Genomic DNA, 14,327 nt, shown 5'->3' on the forward strand with positions numbered 1-14,327 from the left:
AATTGAAGCACAATGCCCAAGAACTTTGGTTTAAATTTGACCGTGAAGTTTGTAAACCTTGGAAGTTAAGATTCGTCAATTTTTGGCTGAAAAATTGTGGGTATAGAAGTCGGTGGGATGGTGGGGTAGTATATATAGTCAGGTTCAAGTTTGTTTGGTCACGGTGTTGACTTGAGATTTGGATAGCAGTCCAATGGATGAGAGTTGCTCCGATTGAGAGAACAAATGAGACCGGCCTTGGACGAATAGGCCACACTAAGGGTTGGCTCAAAAGACGCAAGGTGTCAACATGCCCTGGAAGTGCGATGATTCACTCAGGCTTCCATCGGATTCCACTTGTCTCTGATAGGGTAGAAATAGGCAAGTAGACGGGTCGAAGAAAAGCAAGTAGCCAGGCAGTCTCAATATGTTCAAATGGGCCAAGTATACTCTAATCAAATTGACCCAAATGCAAAGCATTAACAAACAATGGCCTTCAAGTGTCATGGGAAGGGCGTGTCAGCCGGGAGAGGCGAATGTAAATGCGGCCCGAGTCCACCTTTTCTGCCGGCAAAACATCCGCGCCGCCAAGAGCCGCATTGGAGTCCAGTCCAAAGCTGATGAAGATAATTTAGATAGCAAGGAGTGCTAAAAGACACCCCAAAATTAGTTCACATCATAGTTTAGTTGTATTGTGCAATGTTTGATGAGGATAGTAATGTCGTGGATAGGCCTCGCCAGACCCGCCCCAAAACCCGAACCCGCCCACGAAAACCCGCCCCACGGGTCGGGGCGGGTCTTAGTCAGCAGACCCGTGGGCGGGTTTGTTTTTTGAAAACCCAACCCGCGACCCATACGGGTACCCAAATTACCCATGACTCCAAAAGGGGAAGGATTTGTCAGCTAGCACAAAATTATGCTAAATTATTCGTTTAGATCAACGTATTGCCCCGGTATGAGTAGAATAGATTCAACCTACGCTTCTCTAAAAGTCCCAACCATAACATAATCACAACCTCGCTTTACATAAAGGTCTATATCTTAGGATAAGTGGTTATATTAAGAGATTACATCAAACTATAGGACTAGAGGAGACTAACTAATACAGCTCATAGCCTTCAAGTCGGCTTGAAGGCACTGTCATCCTCCCTGATGATCTTTTTTGATATCTCTCTCCCAGATGCGTAACTAGAGGTGGCAACAAATCTTCATCATCGCTCTCTGGATCTGGACGAATAGCCGTCATCGTCACATCTTACGGTCGACTGTGAGAAGGAAGCTCCTGTAAGGCGGTGCTTTCAAATCCCAGAACACTCTGAACAGTGGGGCTCATATCAGTATCTTCGACTAGATCACTCTCGTCTATATCGCTAATAGCTGCATTCTCATCTTCGGTTTCCTTGTTTGCCTCATTTTCTTCGAGATTTTCCTGGTCCTCCCCTTCCGCCATCCTATAATCCAACAGACTCGATTGCTGGCTCTCCAGGGTGAATTTCTCAGAGCACATGTACATCATCAAGTCTTGTATCATAGTCTCATTCAGAGATCCCCGGCGATAATGGCAAATATCCCGGGCACTATTAAACAGCCTTTCAACTCCTGCGCCAGTGGCTGGAACTAAGAGCAAATCGCGAGCTAGCCGCGAAAGCACGGGGAATTTACTCTCATTCTCTCTCCAGTATACACACGGTGGTATTGAGGTAGTCGCTGGGAACGTTAACGGTCTTTCAGATCGATTAAGCCAGATATACTTACACTCATGGAGATAACGATCAACCTCGTCATACCCGACTCCTTCGCTTGTTTCTACCGCATATATTGGTTCAAGAAGCCGTTCTAACTCCGAGGCTTGTAACGAAGGGCGTTGTACAGCACGGAATAGCATCTCTAGGTTTCTTTGTTGATACTATACAAAAGATAATCGCAGATATTCACAATATCTTTTTGAAGTCTCGCCAATGCACTGCGAATACTCTGTATCATCAAAAGCACAAAGCTTATACTGAGAAGCAAGCAAAGCCGCTATACCGTAGAGAAATCCATGGTCACGATAGGTCTTCTCGTAATAATCTTTTAGCTTTTGCTTTGCCATGAGCATGGCACCGTACATATCTTTTTTCCAGGGTGTGGTTTTCTTTCTCAGCTTCCGGTTTGAGCGTTCGATGTGTTCCAGAAGCTTCCTGTACACGAGAAAGACACTATAGATAGTCACATCTTTGGTCTTCATCAGAGCCATGGTAAATTTGAAGAACGGCCTTGTTATATTGACCAGGTAGTCGATTTGCCGCCACTCGGTATCGGTGACTTTAAATTGGCTATATTCATGGTCTCGGCAGTATTTATCAATGGTGTTCCTAAGCCAGCGCGCTCTTCGGAGCATCAAAAAAGTAGAGTTCCAGCGGGTCTGTACGTCGTGGAGGGGGAAAAGCCGAGTTCCACCCGATTAAAGACATAGAAATGCATCTCGTCGTTGTGGGCTTACATTCACAAAGACGGCAAAAGACCAGATCTATCATAAGGAGAAGAAAATCTTTAACAAAAATTCCTGTAGTCATTTTCCGGGTCAAACATACCTTTGCGAGAGTATACGCCACATCGCCATACTCTAGGGAATCTCTTAGACAGACAGCTTAGGTGTCAGACCAAAACCTTCTCACTTCTTTATTCTTTGGAGCGGCTCTGATATGGCCTAGTAGTTGCTTCAGGCAAAGCTGAATCACATAGGCCATACATGGAACGCGTACAATGGATTCCCTCGTACTAATGGCACCGCTCGAAAGAAGTGACTCCTGCAAGGCCCGGATGAGAGTCTCGTTGTTTGTTGCATTGTCTGTAGTCACACTGAAGATCCGATCCAGAAGTCATCTGTCCTTAAGCACCTAAAGAAGCACTTCGTTCAGATTAACCCCACTGTGAGCTCCGTATAGAGGCTCAAACCCAAGAAGCATTTCACAATAGTTCCAATCTTTGTCAATGAAGTATACTGTAATTACCATAAATACTTACTAAAAAGGGCTAGTCCAGCAATCCAGTACAAGAGAAACTTTCACATCTTCGGGCAAGTCTCGTAATTAAGTCTCTTATTAGGCTGCAACAGAGTCACGTAAGCAACGTCGCAGAGTCTTTACCAAAGGAATTTCTAATTCTCCTGGGCCAGAGTAAACCAAATTGAGCAGGGCTTAGAACTCGGGATTTTCAATAGTCTAGAAAGGCAATCGTAAAATAGCTATCGTCTTCAGTAACCTTTCTTCAAGCTGCAATGTAGTGAATTTCTTGCAATTAGACGAAGCCCCTAGGAAAGCTTTCTGAATGGAGTTTGTTACAAGTGTCTGACGGTAGGTTCTTTTCTGGCCCTGTCGACAAGACTTGGATTTCTGGTGTTTTCCCATTACGCTTGTCCCGTGCTTCTTATGTTGCGGGTGGTCTAGCAAAGTCAAACAAGTCCTGCAAATCACCTTAGGTCGACCAGTCAAGATGTCAGCAACTTAGTCGAAGCGTCTCCAAACTTCAGCATAATGCGACTCTATCGACCACTTAATTCTTGACCGGCCCTCACTATTCAGCACTTGTCCGTATTCCGTTTTGGCCCACCAGATCAGAAATTCCATCGAGTTCTCTGATTCGTACAAGATCCAGTTCTTTTTGCGGTTCGGTCCTACACGCTTTAGAATCGGCGGGGGTGGTTGGCTGGATGCATCAATGCTTCGCCGGAGCTCCCTATCAGGCTACGTGGTCTCTTAGCATGTTCGCTCGAGTTGGGGGGGAGGGTAAAAGGAATTCTATAGTGCAGAATCTCAATTTTCATACCGAGGATTGGAAATCAGAGTCCAGAAAGGAATCGGATGACGGTTCAATAGAGGCTAAGGGACTCAAAGATCGATCAGTTAATAGCGATGACATTTTTCTGTCTTCAATATCATCGAGGTTCAGCCTTCAAATCTAACACAGTATTGTCTAGTGAGAGATAATATAGCCTTGTAGATTGCATCTTTTTTTTTCCGGCGCGTTTTCTGGGTCGCGTCAACCCACGGGTACCCAAAACCCGCGCGACTGTAAACGACCCCAGGAACGCGTTTATTGGTGTCTAAGCAGCTTTTATATCTAGATCGAGTAATGGTCTTAACATAAAAGACATTTGCCTGACTAGGCTAAGTTTACGTTTGGGGTATCCCGTTGTAGCATTTGATGATATAGGGTGGGAGACATTCGGACCGAAACATGGTGCAGTTACTGTCCGTTATCAATATATATATTTCGGAGCCGATATTATATCTTATCTGATTGTATTTCCAATATTAAATCGGTACCAAAATAGATTACCAAAAATACACACACTGACTAATCACATATTGTGCATCAATTATGTATTTTGATGGGTAATTTGGGTACCCGCGAACATTTTCCAAAAACCCACGGGCGGGTTTGTGAAATGCAAAACCCGCGATGGGTTACCCGTGGGCGGGTTGGAAAAATGAAAACCCGCCCCGAACCCGCGTTTGGCGAGGCCTAGTCGTGGATGATATAAAGACACGTGACATAGTGTCATCCTAGACCGTGACCCGCTTTATCTTATCAGCATGTGACCACTCACGCGTTAAGAGCGTCACGTCGAAGTCGCGACGGAGGACACGAACATCTGCAGGACATCCGCGACTTCTGCTGTTCGGACTGTTGCCCGCCCAACACCTTCTCTCCTTTCCGACGCTACGACCCCTCTATTCAACTTGTTAAAAGTGTATGAATGCACCTGTGACGAGTGATAACCATGCCGGAAGCCATTATGCCCCAGAAGCGGGTGCTGGGCGACGCAGCCAACGGTAACGGTGCCCGCAATGGTTTCGTTTCCCCCGCCGCGCTCAAGAAGCGCAAGATTGAGAATGAAACGTCCTCTCAGCTCAAGGCTCCTCCTATGGGTACTCAAAGAAAGGGCTTTGGGTCCACCCAGCCCAAAAAGAGCCAGTTCGAGGAGGAGGTGCTCGAAAAGCTGACACAGGACATGGGACAATTAAAACAGAACAACGCCGAGAAGGACCAACAATGGGAACGGCCTCCTCTCGGGGAATTCGACCCGGCCACAGCAAATATCTGCTTCCAACAGATTGATGCGGAGGAAGGCCGAATGGTTGGCGACAAGATTGCAGTGCGCCTCTTCGGTGTCACGGAGGTATAGCCGGCTCAAATGATGAAACCCCCCCACTCACCAACTGATCTAACATGCTATACAGGCCGGCCAATCGGTTCTTCTAAACGTCACCGGATTTCAGCACTATCTCTACATCGCCGCCCCTGTCGGTTTCACCCAGGCCGACTGCAACCCATACCGTGCTTTCCTCGAGACCAAAATGGCGCAATCGGTTCCAGTGATCGAGTCAGTTCAAGTAACGATGCGCGAGAACATCTACGGCTTCCAGGGAAACCAAAAAAGCTGGTACCTCAAGATCACTGTGGCTGATCCAAGGTTTATCGCCAGACTTCGCAGTGCGCTCGAAACCCCAGGCGGCTCAATGAACTACAAGGGACTCTGGGGTAACTTGACCGACTCTGGTATCCTCACTTTTGATAACATCCAATACCTACTGCGATTTATGATCGATACGGGGTTGCACGGTATGTCTTGGGTCGAGGCACCGGCTAGCAAGTATCGTCTTATCCCAGAGTGGGAAAAGGTGTCAACTTGTCAGCTTGAAGCCGTTATGGATTACCATGACATGATTGCTCATGCGCCGAATGGTGAATGGGCCAAGATGGCCCCCCTCCGCGTTTTGTCCTTCGATATCGAGTGCGCCGGCCGCCAAGGTATCTTCCCAGAGCCAAACGTGGATCCTGTCATCCAAATAGCCAATGTTGTGACTCGCTACGGAGAGACCAAACCATTTGTCCGAAATGTGTTCTGTCTCGACACCACAAGCTTGATTGTGAATACGCAAATTCTGGAATTCAAGAACGAAGACAAAATGTTGATGGCGTGGAAAGAGTTTTTGCAAAAGGTGGACCCGGACGTTATCATCGGTTACAATATTGCCAACTTTGATTTCCCTTATCTCTTGGATCGAGCAAAACATTTGAAGTGCGGTCACTTCCCATACTGGACTCGCTTGAAGGGAACAAAGACAGAGGCCAAAGAGGCCAGCTTCTCTAGCAAGCAAATGGGTAACCGTGAGACGAAGGCGACAAACACAAACGGCAGAATTCAGCTCGATATGCTCCAACTGGTCCAACGCGATCACCAACTGCGAAGTTACACACTCAACTCTGTTTCCTATGAGTTTTTAGGCGAACAAAAGGAGGATGTCCATCACACAATGATTACGGAGCTTTTCAACGGCACACCGGACTCACGGCGACGATTGGCAGTATACTGTCTAAAAGATGCCTATCTACCACAGCGGTTGATGGACAAGCTAATGTGTCTGGTGAACTATACCGAGATGGCAAGGGTGACGGGTGTGCCGTTCAACTTCCTGCTATCCCGTGGTCAGCAAGTAAAGTTCATCAGCCAGCTATTCCGAAAAGCTCTCGAACAGCAACTCGTTGTGCCTAACTCCAAATCACATGATGAGCAAGATTATGAAGGTGCCACAGTCATTGAGCCCAAGCGAGGGTATTACAACGTTCCCATTGCAACTCTCGATTTCGCTTCTCTGTATCCGTCAATCATTCAAGCACACAATTTGTGTTATACGACATTACTCAACAACACCAGCGTCGAGAAGCTTGGCCTGAAGAAAGACGAGGACTATATTGTCACACCTAACGGTGACTTGTTCTGCACCACCAAGGTTCGCAAGGGTTTATTGTCCCAGATTCTTGAGGAACTTCTTGGAGCTCGTAAAAAGGCCAAGAGAGAGCTTGCGGTTGAAACCGACCCTTTCAAAAAGGCTGTGCTGAACGGTCGACAACTTGCCTTGAAGATCAGCGCAAACAGTGTTTATGGTCTGACTGGTGCCACCGTTGGCAAACTTCCGTGTCTTCCAATCGCTAGTAGTACCACCAGCTACGGTCGACAAATGATTGAGAAAACCAAAGCGGAGGTCGAAGCTCGATACACCATTGCCAATGGGTATTCTCATGATGCACAAGTCATCTATGGTGATACCGACTCGGTCATGGTCAAATTTGGAGTCGGCGAATTAGCCGAAGCCATGAGGCTAGGCCAAGAAGCTGCAGACTTTGTTTCGTCCAAGTTTATCAAACCCATAAAACTGGAGTTTGAGAAGGTGTACTTCCCATACCTTCTGATCAACAAAAAGCGATATGCCGGTCTTTACTGGACGAACACTGAAAAGCACGACAAGATGGATACCAAAGGCATTGAGACCGTGCGTCGTGATAACTGCGTGCTCGTCCAGAACGTCATCGAGACGGTATTGAACAAAATCCTGATCGACCGAGACCCCGATGCTGCTCAGGAGTAAGTACAATGTGTTGACGTTCTGAAACCCGAGACAACAGCTAACATGAGTGAACTAGATATGTCAAATCCACCATCTCGGACCTTCTCCAGAACAAAGTTGATATGTCAAAGCTGGTCATTACCAAGCAGCTTTCTCAGAAGGAATACGCTGCCAAGCAAGCACACGTCGAACTTGCCAAGCGCATGACAAAGCGTGATGCGGGTTCTGCTCCTGCGCTTGGTGATCGTGTAGCCTACGTCATGATCAAGGGCGCCACGAATTCCAAGGGCTACGAGCGAGCCGAAGATCCCATTTACGTGCTGGAAAATAACGTTCCCATCGATACGAAATACTACCTAGACAACCAGCTTGCCAATCCCCTCGGTCGTATCTTCGAGCCCATTCTAGGGGAGAAGAAGGCCAATCAGCTTCTCACCGGCGAGCACACGCGGTCGATTTCCGTCGCCGCCCCCAGTCTTGGTGGTTTAATGAAGTTTACCAAGCGAACGCAGACATGCATGGGATGCAAGAAGCCGCTGTCCAGCAAGGATGAAATGGACGGTGCCGTGTGCGTGAACTGCCGTCCTCGAGTCGGTGAGCTGTACACAAAGACCCTCACCAAGACGTCGGATCTAGAGGTTCGATTTGGTCGTCTCTGGACACAGTGTCAACGGTGCCAGGGCAGTCTTCACTGTGAGGTTATCTGTTCGTCTCGGGATTGTCCCATCTTCTACATGCGTATGAAGGCCAAGAAGGATGTCGAGGATTCACAGAAGGAGCTTTCACGCTTTGATTTCGACGCTGCAGCTTGGTGATAAACTCATGTGCTTGTAAGTTTTCTTTTGTTTGGCTCGGAGTAGGCATTCTTTTCGAACATGTCTACCCAGGTATGGGCGGAAATTTGGCATGGTCAAGGCGGCGTTGGGGAGTTAAACTTGTACACAGTAATCCCACAGAATCATTTGCATCTTTTAACTTAGTGGTTTACATTGAACTATGAGCATCACATTAATCGGAATTTTAAGCTCTAGCAGGTAGATGTACGTAGTCAAGTGATTAATCAATGGCCACACATGTCAATGAACATGGAAATTTGTTTGTCTCCGAGTTGAGTCCGAGTGGATCGTTCCTGCGGCACCGGAGATTCTTGGCGCGGAGAAGCTTCTCCTCCGTCGATCCTCAGATCTCTTCCCCTTCCTCTTTTTCTTTGCAGGATATCATTCGCCCGAACCCACATGCCAACATGAATTCAGCAGATACTCAGGCCAACCCTGGTGGAACCCCACAAAACTGGCAGGCTAATGGCTCAACAGTCCCGTGGGCAGAGGTATGTCGTCATCCCCAGATTGCTGCATCGCGAAGGGATTCCAGTCCCGCGGATGGAAAAAAAAATAAAGAGAAATGCGCCAGCAGCCCCTCACCTTACAAGGCAGCGGGAGATACTTGATACCACATAGACCGAACCAATGTGACTGATAATTCAATTCTTGGGCAGATCTTCTCCCGCCATGAAGCTGTGCTCGTGTCACATCGCGAAATGCTGGACTCGGTCAAAGGTCACATCGCGCCGGACGGCGAGGCTTTCCGAGCAGTCTCGGCGATGCTGAACAAGACGGTTCAAGCGATGAATCAGTCAAATGTGATGCGAAAGCATATGGTAAGCCCCAAATCTGGCTCATACCCTCCAAAGGACTCGAGAGACTAACTCGGCATTTTAGCTGAACAGTATGTCTTGGATTTCCGCCCGCATTCCGCTTCAATACCCGCTCCGATAATATAATAACAACCATAATCCAGAGAAACCCAACGAATACACAGCCTCAGATGACGCATCGCCCATACCAGAAACTCGCAAGAAGAAGAAGCGCCCGAGACTCGAAAAGGAGGAGGTGGAAAATGATGTCCCTGTGAACCCCAATTTCGACACAGGTGGTGAAAGCCCAGTCTCAAAACGAAAGCTAAACCCCACCCCACCCCTAAATCCCCCCCGACGAGTCTCAACATACCTCCTCCGCCTATGAGACCGAAGACATATCCGCCGAAGTACAGAGACGACTCCTCATCAAGGAAGAAAGACGCCGGAAAAAAGAAAATGCGCAACCTGAGAAGAGAAAGCGAGAAAGTATGATCTCAAACGAAAGTTTGTCACCTGGCGGTGGTCAAAAGCCTCAAAAGAAGCGAGTTCGAGTCGGAAGCGAATTGAGAAGGGATGGAGGTTTTGCGTCTGGGAGAGCTAAACGACAAAAACAATGAATTGGACTTTTGCAGCATTTGGGTTTTAATGGTTGAATGTACTCAAGCTGCTTCAAGTTTCTTGCATACTATCATTACCACGGTGGCAAACATTGGAGCTTGTATTTTTTTTAATGACCACCTTCGACATGCCTTGACCGACAATCGACTTGATTTGACTGATTATAGCTGGTGTATACCGTGACACACTCATAAATTGAGACTCGGCCAACCTTGGAGTTTTGAAAATCAGTAGCCTTGGTATCATACTTTAAATTTACTTGAACTTTGGGATACCCTTCTTCAGGGTTCCAACTATTGAACCTTGGAACAGCTGAAGGTAAATCCTTTTTTCAACCTCCAGAGTTTGTGAGCTGATCTAAATTTTGACACCTACTACTACTATTCAAAATTAACTCGAAATTTTCAGGTAGAATTCTATTACTAGTACTACATGCTGGACTGATGTCCTGAATGCCAGTGGAGAGAGTCAAATGTGATTCTATTAACTCGAATAATTTCTGCGTTCTAGAACTCCGAATTCGATGTCAACAAACAGAACAAAATGAAAATGCGGCCATAAGTTCACAACTCCAAAGCCATGGTCTATGATCAAAGAAAGGCCATCATCGAGGTCATCTATTCAACCACTACTCTATGATAAGAGGAGATGGCGGCAACGGCGGGGATGGACAAGGCGCTGGGCGTGGAGTGACGGGTGGAGATGCACAAACTCGGGCGACCATCTGTCTCACGGACCGGCCAAGAGGTGGCGAAGGTGGAGGTGTAGGGTAACGATGCCAATGCCGTGAAACGGCGCGCCGGGTACCCGAACAAGCCATCGTGTCAAAACGATAGCCAGGGGGTGGTGTGGGGGGTGGTGTGGGAGGCATCTCAGGGTAAGGCATCCTGTCTTGAAATAACTATATAGGCACCTAGGTATGTAAGGCTCGAGAACGTCGCGGTGATCAAATCAGTGGAGGTGCCCAAGTGTGCGGAACCTATGTACTACTAGTACTAGTAGTCAAGAGTTGAAAATTGCTGACGGTCTGGAGTGATTTTTGACTTGAAGAGGAGCGTAGGCCAGATACTGTCTTCTCTCTCAGATACTCTGAGATGATAATCCAACCTCAAAATGCTTTAGAAAGATGGGAATATTTATACCATTTTACCTAGGTACTTAGGCATATGCTGATCTAATAAAGCACGATATCTACAGCACGTAGATATCTAAACACAATGGAGAAACAGTCCTTTGACAGGATTTAAACAATACGATGAAACAAGAAAGCACTTGTGAATTTATATGAATGAACGTCCCTCTCCAAGTTTAGAGCTTGTGATGAAAGAAAAAATCCTATTTTAGGCAGGGCTCTCAGTTGGGTTCAAGTCTCATGGTCTGAAGTCTCCGCGATGGTCTGAAGTCAGGTATTGCGACCCGTGGACGAACTACTACTCGGGACAAAATTTCGGGTTGGAGTCTCTGAGGGGCCTCCAGCATCGGACACCGACCAGCGATCTAAATTCATCATGGCGTCAGAATTAGGACCTCGGAGGGCGAATGCCATCAAATGTCGGCTTGATAGAAAGCACGATAGCAGAATCGCTATACTACTAGTAGCAGTACTAGAGGACCTAGGTAGTATACGCTAGCCTGAGGGTCATTTCCTATATCACGATTCTATCCAAACGTCACTACCCATGGACTACTAGTAGTACTAGTAGTATAATGTCTCCCCAGGGTGGTTGGTTTCAACTTGAACTTGAACTTGAAGGTTCAAGCTGGCAGAGCGTTGGGATCGAGAACAGTGAGCTCCCCTTGCCTACTGGGTACTCATTGTGATGTTCTAAAATTATTTGCCAAAATTGATTCGCCGGGGATTTCATGAAACACACAATGCCACAACAACGGATTCTTTCTTTGTTAATTATTTTAATCCTTCAAGGCTGTTTTTAGTATTTTCATTATCTAGTCTCTGAAATTTGACTGGCCAGTCCAAGATTTCCACAATCAATCAAAGCATTTTCAGTAAAGGGAGTAGGGCACATAAATGTTAGCATGCGCGCTATTGTACGCTGCCAGCTCACGCGATCCTAAACTTGAACTCGCATCTTAGGATATCTCAGACCTTTTCTGGCTATCTATACCAGAGTCAATCAATCAGAACAAATATACATCTATGAATAGTCTTCTTGCACTACAAATACCACTCATACTACGCTCATTTTTGACATCCCCTTACCATATCCCTCCTTATCACCCAGAGTGGGCTTTTACATTATCTACTACGCTGTTGCCAGCTTGAGACTCCGAGCCCTCTTTTGGACAAAGTAGGACTAGTACTTCTACGATTTAACTTTTTACGATATAGTTCTCTCTGGTGCGAGTTGGTTACCAGTCCATTTTGGGGTTCCAAGGTTGCAAATTTGGAAGGGCTTCACTTTTCGCCCAAAGGGGACGTCTGTCGTCACCATTCTTTTGATATTCTATCCCAGTTGAGCTTCGAAGCCCTCGGATTTCCAAGGTTCCAAAAATTCTGGGTAGAAAAAATTTCCATCTCAATTTTCCCAGAATTTCTTTCTTCCTCCTCCATCCCCGGTCTCTCTTTATTTCCCAGATAGCCGATCACTCGGCTGCCTGCCTTTTTCAAGTTCATCAAGAAGAAACCACTCAGCACTCACTTCAGCAGCTTCAAAGCGAGCGAGCCAGGATTACTAGGCCGTCTTGAGGGTTGGACTTGTAGGGAGTCACCAATTCCTTGAGGATCTTGTTTCTGCGTTGCTTTTAAAAAGATCAAAACCCCCAAAAAAGGCCTGATCAAATAGTTTTGTCCTATCGAGATTACCAAAAAAGCAATTGGTGAGATTCCCTGAAGTGGAAATCTAGGTCTCCAAAGGCGGCAATAGAATCCCTCTTGCCTGTCTCTGCTGAGGCACGAGTCTGGGCTGTGGATCTCATTACATCCACCTCTCCCACTAGCAAACATGGATCACCGTGTAAGCTTCCTCCGGCCTAGCGGCCAATGGGGAAACGGTCCTGCGTTCAGTCAAAATGCCGGGTTTCTTCCAAACAATACCACATACGGCTCAGGACCGAAGAACAATCGGAATAAGAAAAAGAACAATTACAAAAAGAAGAATGCGCGCAATGGCAACTTCTCTGGCTCCAAGCAAGGCGACAATCTGCACTATGACCCCAGTGTGCCAAAGGGTCCTCGGCGGTATCAAAATCAAAACCACCGCCAAAGTCAGAATTCCTATCCCCAATCTACTCCGCATCAGCCTCGTTGGAATCAACAAACTTCCAATCAAGGCCAGGGGTACAAGGGAAACAACTACTGCAACCAAAAGCATGGTGGACATGTGCAACATCCGTCAAAATATCAGGAGCAGCCACTCTCCTTTCAAGTTCACGGCCACCCCAAGCACCCCCAGGCGCCATATCAGCATCAGCGCCCTAGTCCGTTCACTGCTCTGAATGACTCTTTCGATGCGATCATTTCCGAGGCCGCTCCTCCTTTCTCCCAAGGGCCTTTCAACCACTTTGGAAAAGCCCAGGATGGCGACATCGAAATGCCAGATGCACCTCCTCTTGACCAGTACATCTACGATTATCAATCGGTCAGCGGTTTTCCGTCATCAGCTATCCAGACACGGGGATATGCTAAATTTGATTTAAAGGTTTTAGAGCGAATTCTCAACCAAGCATTGCAATCTCAAGAAATCAATGTCAACACACTGATTTGCCAAGTCTCCAATGAAATTTGCGAGCTCAAGCGACACAACAAAGAGCTCAGTGATACCGTGATCAACATATTTCTGAGATCATGGGGCGTTCCGCCTCAGGGTTGAATCAGGTTTTCCACAAACCACGGCTATCACCTTTCAAGTGCGACGGAATGATGGTTTAATCCATTTCAATTTATCTCATTCCGTTCCTCTCCACTTCGCTGTCAACAGCCTCCGTCAGTTTCTTCAAATTGACATCGACAAGGCACATAAAGTCGATATTGGCCATGCGAACACTCCCCACAGGGGTTTCTATGAAACTCACCCGGGTCTCCCGACTTGCAGCAATGAACATACCGCTCTCCTGAGGGTATTGGATTGGTCCTTTTTGATCCGGCCATAGAAGCACTCCTCATGGGGCACAGAAAGTGTTCTCGGCCATCCACCGCGCTATCCACCAGCACCTGCAGCCACACAACACAACACAACTGCTACCAACTACGAACGCCCTATTCCATGGACCTCCTCTCTTCCAGGTTCCCCGACTTGCAGCAATGAAGATACCGCTCCTTCGAGGGTATTGGATTGGTCCACTTCAACCTGGCCATGTGAATACGGCTCACAATTCTGCATCCTTGGTCTTGACAAGTCACACCTTTTCCTCCTTGGGTTTGTATCGGTTGAGTTCGCGTCCGACTGGACTCCTAATCGTCAACGCTTGAGCTCCCGGTCCTGTTCAGAGAAGGAATGTGACATACTCAATTCTACCAATCTGTTCTATGTTGTCATCTGTACTGGTCGCTTCTCGCCACCGCATATGGATACCGCTAGACAATATACAATATGAACTTGACAGGCCAATATCTTGCCTGGTTCAAGTTGTCTAGGATCCTTGGACGTCAGTTCCGTCCTAGACATCTTCCAACTCAACCCTGAGTGCCAGTGGGCTGTCCCATACACCCACCATGCACTCACTACCTCCTTGGGTTGGGG

General features: G+C 47.1%; 5 protein-coding genes across 5 annotated transcripts; 3 read left to right on the forward strand and 2 right to left on the reverse strand.

Moving 5' to 3' along the window:
* Positions 1–1,234: 1,234 nt before the first annotated feature.
* Positions 1,235–2,215, reverse strand: N7533_003995 (uncharacterized protein; the record flags this gene model as incomplete). The annotated part of the gene is made up of 3 exons (XM_057100645.1): positions 1,235–1,686; positions 1,735–1,866; positions 2,008–2,215. The coding sequence occupies 3 exons, from the start codon at positions 2,213–2,215 to the stop codon at positions 1,235–1,237; spliced, it is 792 nt and encodes a 263-aa protein (XP_056960275.1).
* A 394-nt stretch (positions 2,216–2,609) lies between these two features.
* Positions 2,610–3,368, reverse strand: N7533_003996 (uncharacterized protein; the record flags this gene model as incomplete). The annotated part of the gene is made up of 4 exons (XM_057100646.1): positions 2,610–2,820; positions 2,886–2,962; positions 3,083–3,101; positions 3,223–3,368. The coding sequence occupies 4 exons, from the start codon at positions 3,366–3,368 to the stop codon at positions 2,610–2,612; spliced, it is 453 nt and encodes a 150-aa protein (XP_056960276.1).
* A 1,376-nt stretch (positions 3,369–4,744) lies between these two features.
* N7533_003997 (DNA-directed DNA polymerase delta POL3) lies at positions 4,745–8,188 on the forward strand (the record flags this gene model as incomplete). Its single annotated transcript, XM_057100647.1, has 3 exons — positions 4,745–5,143; positions 5,205–7,390; positions 7,450–8,188. 3 exons carry the CDS (start codon positions 4,745–4,747, stop codon positions 8,186–8,188), a joined length of 3,324 nt encoding a protein of 1,107 aa, XP_056960277.1.
* A 428-nt stretch (positions 8,189–8,616) lies between these two features.
* N7533_003998 (uncharacterized protein) lies at positions 8,617–9,626 on the forward strand (the record flags this gene model as incomplete). Its single annotated transcript, XM_057100648.1, has 4 exons — positions 8,617–8,700; positions 8,869–9,030; positions 9,173–9,316; positions 9,369–9,626. 4 exons carry the CDS (start codon positions 8,617–8,619, stop codon positions 9,624–9,626), a joined length of 648 nt encoding a protein of 215 aa, XP_056960278.1.
* A 2,964-nt stretch (positions 9,627–12,590) lies between these two features.
* Positions 12,591–13,457, forward strand: N7533_003999 (uncharacterized protein; the record flags this gene model as incomplete). The annotated part of the gene is made up of 1 exon (XM_057100649.1): positions 12,591–13,457. The coding sequence occupies one exon, from the start codon at positions 12,591–12,593 to the stop codon at positions 13,455–13,457; it is 867 nt and encodes a 288-aa protein (XP_056960279.1).
* Positions 13,458–14,327: the final 870 nt, after the last annotated feature.

This window comes from Penicillium manginii (genome assembly GCF_028828005.1).
Source record: "Penicillium manginii strain IBT 31320 chromosome Unknown utg000004l:1.0-7231830.0:1.0-7236170.0, whole genome shotgun sequence".
NCBI classification, from domain to species: domain Eukaryota; kingdom Fungi; phylum Ascomycota; class Eurotiomycetes; order Eurotiales; family Aspergillaceae; genus Penicillium; species Penicillium manginii.